Genomic DNA, 8,474 nt, shown 5'->3' with positions numbered 1-8,474 from the left:
CCCCTCAAAAGCAACACAAGGGTGAGAGAAGAAAGAACTGCCAGGTAGGAGAGCGCGGGCGTGGGGGTGGGGGAGGGGAGGGAGGGAGAGAGGGGTTCGACATTCGAGTGAAACGAACCAAGAAAAAAACCGAGAAAACCGAAGGAGAAGGAAAAAAAAAAAAACAAAAAAACAAAAACAAAAACAAAAACAAAAACAAAAACAAAAACAAAAAAAAAAACGGAGCCTACTGGGGAGGTGCGGCGGTGGCTTCGGCTCCGGCTCCAGTGGCCACAGCAGCTGGCGCGGGGGCCTAGAAGAGCCGCGGGGCCGCGCCCCCGACGGCGCCAGCCTCCAGCGGCCTCACCGAGTTGTAGTGCTCCCCGAGGTTACAGGTGTAGTGCAAGTAGACGAGGGTGAGCGGCTTCTTGGTATACTCCTTCCCAATGACGATGATGGGCGATTCGGCCTGGATCACCTCGATGGGGGTCTGCAGGACGTGCGAGAGGGCCGTCAGCTCCAGCTGGCTTCCCCACAACGACTTGCGCACGATGTCGTCGCAGTAGGTCAAGAAGTCATCGCGGCTGTAGGCGTCGCCGGTTTCGGGGTCGCTGAAGAAGGGCAGAAAGTCGTCGACGTGCTTGCGCATGTACAGGGCGGTGCGGTTCCGCAGGCTCTCCACGGTCACGGAGAACACCAGCTGGTCTTGGATGGCGCGGTACATGCAGTGGCGGTCGGCCGGGATGTCCTTCATCTCCAGGTTCTTGGGTCCCAGTATGGCGGCGAGCTTCTCTTCCTCTTCACGGCGGAAGCTGGCCAGATGCTCCATCTCCACCTCGGCGATGCTCCCCTGGCGCTCTCTCTGGAGGGCTGCCCTTCTTTCGCGCCTTTTCTGTGCCCTCGACATGCTGGGAGGCTGGTTCTCAAGATCCATCTTGGCAAGATCTTCTGTGATGGAATCGAGGTTGCCGCTATCAGGGCAACTCTCTTGGAACCTCTCCATTTCCTGCCGGTGCTTCTGCTCCATCTCAGCCTCGAGGCGGGCCACGTCTAGGAGCAACTGCTTTCTTCCCTTCTTGTCGCTCTTGGGGACCGAGTTCTTCATGCCCTGGATGCGGGCCTGAAGCTCTTCCTTCTCAAGAAGGTGGCGTCGTATCATCCGCTCTTGCTGTCTCTGAGAATCTTCCATGATGTTTAACGGCAGCTGAGACTCGAAGTTTGGTGGTAGCTGAAGTACCAGCTACACTTAAAACTAACAGCTCAAGAGACGGAGCACGCTATGGGTCCTTACGTCCTCAGCCTCGCCCAATTGCTGCATTGGCTCTCTTTACCGGCTGGTTGCCCCACCCTATTCACGGCCCTGTCATTGGCTACTGTCTCCCCACGGTCACGCCCCCTTGAGAACGTTTGGCACTAGGATCGGCGGTTGAGAGCCCCTAACCACGCCCCCGTTAGACCCCATAGCAACCGTTTTTTTCTGCTTTTAGCATGGCCCCAAATCCCATGCCTAAAATCTCGATTTTGAATACTACGTGCAGCAATTAGTCTTGTAGAATTATTAACGGACTCTCACTCCCTACTTCATTTCCAAACCTGAACACAGTTTAGACACTGGTCAGGCTTGAATCATGTGACAAATACTATCCCACCGGACAAATGTGCTCTGACGATGGACTTCCCATCACTCCTAGTGTTCAGATGGCGATGCTGCCTTCTCGTTTTTTCAGGTCCCTTGAATGGTGAACCTTTACATTTCCTTATGTTCCTGGGAACACAGACTCCTCTCATGTTAGGTCTCACAGTAATTCACACTGTCCCATCTCAGTGTAGGAAGGCAACAGCCACAATTCTTTTTTTTCCCAATGTTTATTTATTTTGAGAGAGAAAGAGAGAGGGCTGAAGGGGCAGAGAGAGAGAGAGAGAGAGAGAGAGAGAGAATCACAAGTAGGCTCTGCACCATCAGCACGGAACCCCATGTGGGGCTCAAAAATCAGCAACCCTGAGATCATGACCTGGGTGGAAATCAAGAGTCCCACCCTTAACTGACTGAGCCACCCAGGCGCCCCTATGAAACATAACAGCTGGCATTCATTGAGGCACTCCTGATGATTTTGAATCTCTAAAAGTTCTAAAACATAAAATAAAATATAAAATAAGTATAAACCCTAAGCTATTCCAAATATGCTCTCATCCTGCCCCAATCTGGTCACCTGTATCTTGAATTCTGAACCAGGAAGACCCTTGAGACCCACCCCCTCCATACCTTTTTACAAATGAGGCAAGTATTTGTCCAAGTTGTTGTGTATATTAAATTTCACACCTTTTAATATTTTTTTTGAGAGAGAGGCCACAAGTAAGCAAGGAGCAGAGAGACAGGGTGAGAGAGAGAGAGAGAGAGAGAGAGAGAGAGAAGCAGGGCTCACCCGAAGTGGGGCTCATGCTCACTCGAAGTGGGACTCAACTCAGGAAATGTAGGATCATGACCTGAGCCGAAGTCAGACGATTAACCAGCTGAGCCACCCAGGCGCCCCTAAGTTTTTGCTTTATTTTATTTTTTAACTTAAATTTTAGTTAGCCAACATACAGTGCAATATTGGTTTCAGGAGTAGAATTCAGTGATTCATCACTTATATATAACACCCAGTGCTCATCAAAACTCATGCCCTGCTTAATACCCATCACCCATCTAGCCTATCACCCCAACCTCCCTCCATCAACCCTCAATGTGTTCTCTATTGTTAAGAGTCTTTTGTGGTTTATTTCCCTTTCTCCTCTTTCATCTGCCTTCCCATATGTTCATCAGTTTTGTTTCTTAAATTCCACATATGAGTGAATTCATATGATATTTTTCTTTCTCTGCCTGACTTATTTTGCTTAGCATAATACCTGCTAGCTCCATCCATGTCTTTGCAAATAGCAAGATTTCATTCCTTTTGAGAGCTGAATAATATTCCATTGTATATGTGTACCACAACTTCTTTATCCATTCATTAGTTGATAGACATTTGGGGTCTCTCCATACTTTGGCTATCGTTGATAATGCTGCTATAAACATTGGGGTGAATGTACTCCTTTGAATCCATATTTTTGTATCCTCTGTGTAAATACATAATAGTACAATTGGTGGATCATGGGGTAGTTCTATTTTTAGTTTCTTGAGGAACCTCCATACTGTTCTCCAGAGTGGCTGCACCAGTTTGAATTCCCACCAACAGTGTAAGAGTGTTCCCCTTTCTCCACAACCTCGCCAACACTTGTTGTTTCTTGTATTGTTAATTTTAGACATTCTGACAGGTGTGAGGTGGTATCTCATCGTGGTTTTGATTTATATTTCCTTGATGATGAGTGATATAGAGCATCTTTTCATGTGTCTGTTAGCCATCTGGAAAAGTGTTTATATATGTCTTCTGCTCATTTCTTAACTGGATTATTTCTTTTTCGTTGTTAAGTTTGAGAAATTCTTTATAGATTTTGGATACTAAACCTTTATCAGATAAGTCATTTGCAAATATCTTCTCCCATTCCATGGGCTGCCTTTTAGTTTTGTTGATTGTTTCCTTCACTGTGTAGAAGCTTTTTATCTGGATAAAGTCCCAATAGTTCATCCATGCTTTTGTTTCCCTTGCCTTCAGCGATGTGTCCAGTAAGAAGGTGTTCTGACAGAGGTGAAAGAGGTTGCAAAATCCTCTAGGATTTTGATGGTTTCCTGTCTCACATTTAGGTCTTTGAGCCATTTTGAATTTATTTTTGTGTATGGTATAGGAAAGTGGTCCAGTTTCATTCTTTTGCATGTCGCCATCCAGTTTTCCCAACACCTAACACTTGTTGAAGATACTGTCTTTTTTCCATTGGATATTCTTTCCTGCTTTGCCAAAGATTAGCTGACCATATACTTGAGGGTCCATTTCTGGGTTTTCTATTCTGTTCTATTGATCTATGTGTCTGTTTTTGTGCCAGGACCATACTGTCTTGTGACTACAGCTTTGTAATATAGCTTGAAATCTGGAATCATGATGCCTCCAATTTTGTTTTTCACTTTCAGGACTGCTATGGCTACTCAGGGTGTTTTATAGTTCCATACTAATTTTATGATTGTTTGTTCTAGCTCTGCAAAAAATGCTGGTGGTATTTTGGTAGGGATTGCATTAAATATATAGATTGCTTTGAGTAGTATAAACATTTTAACAATGTTTGTTTTTCCAATCCATGAGCATGGGATGCTTTTCCATTTCTTTGTGTCCTCTTCAATTGCTTTCATAACTGTTCCATAGTTTTCAGAGTACAGATCTTTCACCTCTTTCTTTAAATTTATTCCTGGGTATCTTACTGTTTTTATTGCAGTTGCAAGTGGGATCGATTCCTTGATTTCATTTTCTGCTGCTTTATTATCAGTGTATAGAAATGCAACAGATTTCTTCTGTACTTTGATTTTATATCCTGCAACTTTGCTGAATTCATGTATTAGTTTTAGCAATTTTTGGTGGAGTCTTGTGTTTTCTACATAGAGTAGTATCATGTCATCTGCAAAGAATGAAAGTTTGATTTCTTCCTTGCTGATTTGGATGCCTTTTGTTTCTCTTTGTTGTCTGATTGCTGATGCTAAGATTTCCAGTACTATGTTAAGTGGTAATGGTGAGAGTGGACATCCTTATTTTGTCCCTGACCATAGGGGAAAGGCTTTCAGTTTTTCCTCATTGGGGATGATATTAGCTGTGGGTCTTTCCTATATGGCCTTTATGACGTTGAGGTATGTTCCATCTATCGCTATTTTGTTGAGGGCTTTTATCAAGAATGGGTGCTGTATTTTATCAAATGCTTTTTTTTTGCATCTATTGAGATGATCGTATGGTTCTTTTATGAATGTGGTGTATCACATTGATTGATTCGTGAATATTGAACCAGCCCTGCAGCCCAGGAATAAATCTCACTTGACTGTGGTGAATAATTCTTTTAATGTACTGTTAAATTCAATTTGCTAGTATTTTATTGAGAGTGTTTGCATCCATGTTCATCAGGGATACTGGCCTGTAATTCTCCTTTTTAGTGGGGTCTTTGTCTGGTTTTAGTAATGCTGGCTTTATAGAATGTGTTTGGAAGTTTTCCTCTCATTTCTATTTTTTTTTTTTTTTTGGAACAGTTTTAGAAGGATAGGTATTAACTTTTCTTTAAATATCTGGTAGAATTTCCCCGGGAAACGATCTGGCCCAGGACTCTTGTTTATTGGAGAGTTTTGATTACTGATTCAATTTTTTTGCTGGCTATGGGTCTGTTCAAATTTTCTATTTCTTCCTATTTCCGTTTTGGAAGTTTGTGAGTTTCTTGGAATTTTTCCATTTCTTCCAGATTGTTCAGTTTGTTGGTATATAATTTTTCATAGTATTCATAGATTCTCTTTTCATGGTATTCTCTTATAATTATTGGTATTTCTGTTGTGTTAGTTGTGATCACTCCTTTTTATTGCTAAGTGGTAGTCCGTGATATGAATATATTGTAGTGTGTTTAACCATTCACCTGTTGAAGACATCTTGGTTGTTTCCAGTTTGGGGTTACTGTGAATAAACCTGCTATAAACATTTGTGTACAGGTTTTTGTGTGAACATCTTTATTTCTCTGGGGAAAATGCCCAAGAGTGCAATTGCTGAGTCATATATTTTTTAATTAATTTATTTTTGAATTTACATCCAAATTAGTTAGCACATGGTGCAACAATGATTTCAGGAGTAGATTCCTTAAGTCCCTTACCCATTTAGTCCATCCCTCCTCCCACAACCCCTCCAGCAACCCTCTGTTCTCTATATTTAAGAGTCTCTTATGTTTTGTCCCCCTCCCTGTTTTTATATTATTTTTGCTTCCTTTCCTTTATGTTCATCTGTTTTGTATCTTTAAGATACGTCTTTCTCTGACTAATTTCACTTAGCATAATACCCTCTAGTTCCATCCATGTAGTTGCAAATGGCAAGATTTCATTCTTTTTGATTGCCGAGTAATACTCCATTGTATAGATATATACCACATCTTCTTTACCCATTCATCCATCGATGGACATTTGGGCTCTTTCCATACTTTGGCTATTGTTTACAGTGCTGCTATAAACATTGGGGTGCATGTGCTCCTTTGAAACAGCATACCTGTATCCTTTGGATAAATACGTAGTAGTATAATTGTTGGGTCATAAGGTAGTTCTATTTTTAATTTTTTGAGGAACCTCCATACTGTTTTCCAGAATGGCTGCACCAGTTTGTATCCCCTGCTTGGTTATATTTTAAGGGTATTTTAATTTTTTAAGAAACTATTTTCCAGAGTGGCTGCACCATTATACATTTCCACCAGCAGTATATGAGGAATCCAGTTTTTCTACATCCTCACCAAGCATTTGGTGTTGTCATTATTTTTTATTTTAGTCATTCTGATGCATGTGTAGTGACATCTCACTGTGGTTTTAACTTTGACTACCCTACTGGCTAATCATGTTCATTTTTGCATGTGCTCACTTGCCATCTGTACCATATCTTCTTGGGTAAAATATTTATGTCATTTGTCATAATTGGTATGTTTTTTACATTTGAGCTTTGAGAGCTGTTTATATATTATAGATACTAGTTCTTTGTTGGATATGTGGTTGGCAAATATTTTGTATCACACTGTGACTTGTCTTTTACATCATTTTACCTGCTGTTTCTCAGAGCAAATGCTTTACATTTTGATGAAGTCCTATTTATCAATTTTTCCTCCTCTGGGTCATGTTTTTGGTGTCAAGAACTCTTTGTCTAACTGTAGATCCCAAAGATTTTGTTCCTGTCTTTTACTCAAAGATTTATAACTTTAGGTTGTAAATTTAAATATGTGATCCACTTTGTGTTTATTTTTATGTACTTTTTGAGGCTTAGGTCTCAGTTTGTTCTTTTGCCTGTGGTTGTTCAGTTGCTCCAGCATCATTTGTTGGAAAGGCTATGCTTCCTCCATTGAACTGGTTTTGCACCTTTGTCAAAAGTCACAAGTTTTGATATATTGTATTTCCATTCTCATTCTGTTCAATATATGTTTTGGATTCCCTTGAGACTCTTTGGCCTGTGGGTTATTCAGGAGTGAATGATTAGTTTCCAAGTGTTTGCAGATTTTCCTGTTATCTTTCTGATTTTGATTTCTACTTTGATTCCTTTGTGTTTGGAGAACATATGCATTTAAAAACAGTTCATTTACATTTGTTAGTTTGGGGGCACCTGGGTAGCTCAGTCCGTGGAGCATGCGACTCTTCATCTTGGGGTTGTGAGTTTAAGCCTCATGTTGGGCATAGACCTTACTTAAAAAAATAATATAAATTTGTTGGGGTTTGTTCATGACAAAGAATATGTTCTATCTTGATATATGTTCCATGGGCACTTGAAAAGAACGTGTATTCTGCTGTGGTTGAGTGACATGTTCTATAAATGTTTTTCAGATCACATTGGTTGATAGTGTTGTTGACTTCTATATCCTTCCTGATCTTCTGTCCAATTCTGTTATCATTGACAGAGGAATGTTGGATGTCTCCCACTGTAATTGTGGCTTTTTCTATTTCTCCTTTCAGTTCTATCAGGTTTTGCATCACGTATTTTGCACCTCTGTTGCAAATTCCAAATACCTAGGATTGCTTTGTCTTTTTGGTAGATTTACTCCTTTCATCATTATGTAACGCCCCTCTCTGTCTTTGGTAATTTTCTTTGCTCTAACATCTACTTTATTTGATATTATTCAAATCCTTTTTATTTATTAATGTTTGCATGATATATATTTCCATACTTTTACTCTCAACCTCTCAATATTATTTTACTTGAAGTGTATTTTTTGTAGATAGCATGGAATTGGGTCATGTTTTTAAATCCATTCTGCCAAGCTCTGTTTTTCAATTGGTGTATACAGATCATTTACATTTAAGCTAATTATTAATATGTCAGGGCCTAACTCTGCAATTTAATATTTTTGTCCGTTTGTTCTGTGTGCATTTCTGTTTCCTTTTTTCTGCTTTCCTTTGGGTTCCTTGAACATTTTTTAGAATTCAGTTTTGATTTATCTATGGTGTTTTTGAGTGTAACTCTGTATAACTTTTTAAGTGCGCATTCTAGGTACATTTGTGTGTGTGTGTGTGTGTGTGTGTGATCAAAAATCTATGATGTTGTCATTTTTACCAGTTTGAGTGAAGCATAGAAACTGTATGTCCTTTTGCATCTCTTTACCCTCACCCATTTATAATACAATTGTCTTAAATGTCCTCTATGTAAATTTAGAACCACATTAGTTTTCTAATTTTGGCCTTGACCTTCAAACAATAGATAACACAAGGGGAGAAGGAAAGTCTATTATATTTGCTTGTCATGTTTTTTCTTCCCAGTTTTCTAAAATTTCTTCTTCTATTTTGACTGTTTAGAAAACTTCAGTTAGCCATTCCTTCAGGTAAGTCTGTCACAAATGCTCTGAGGTTTCATTTGAGAATGCCTTGATTTCCCCTTCATTTCTGA

General features: G+C 40.2%; 1 protein-coding gene across 1 annotated transcript; it reads right to left on the bottom strand.

The window, feature by feature from the left end:
- Positions 1–216: 216 nt before the first annotated feature.
- OTUD6A (OTU deubiquitinase 6A) lies at positions 217–1,262 on the bottom strand. The gene has a single exon (XM_040467786.1). It carries the CDS (start codon positions 1,166–1,168, stop codon positions 293–295), a length of 876 nt encoding a protein of 291 aa, XP_040323720.1. The 5' UTR covers positions 1,169–1,262; the 3' UTR covers positions 217–292.
- Positions 1,263–8,474: the final 7,212 nt, after the last annotated feature.

The sequence above is a fragment of the Herpailurus yagouaroundi genome, unplaced genomic scaffold, assembly GCF_014898765.1.
Source record: "Herpailurus yagouaroundi ecotype Mexico unplaced genomic scaffold, PumYag 67569, whole genome shotgun sequence".
Taxonomy (NCBI): domain Eukaryota; kingdom Metazoa; phylum Chordata; class Mammalia; order Carnivora; family Felidae; genus Herpailurus; species Herpailurus yagouaroundi.
The sequence above is the reverse complement of the archived record's forward strand: the minus strand, read 5'-3'. Positions and strand labels throughout refer to the sequence as shown.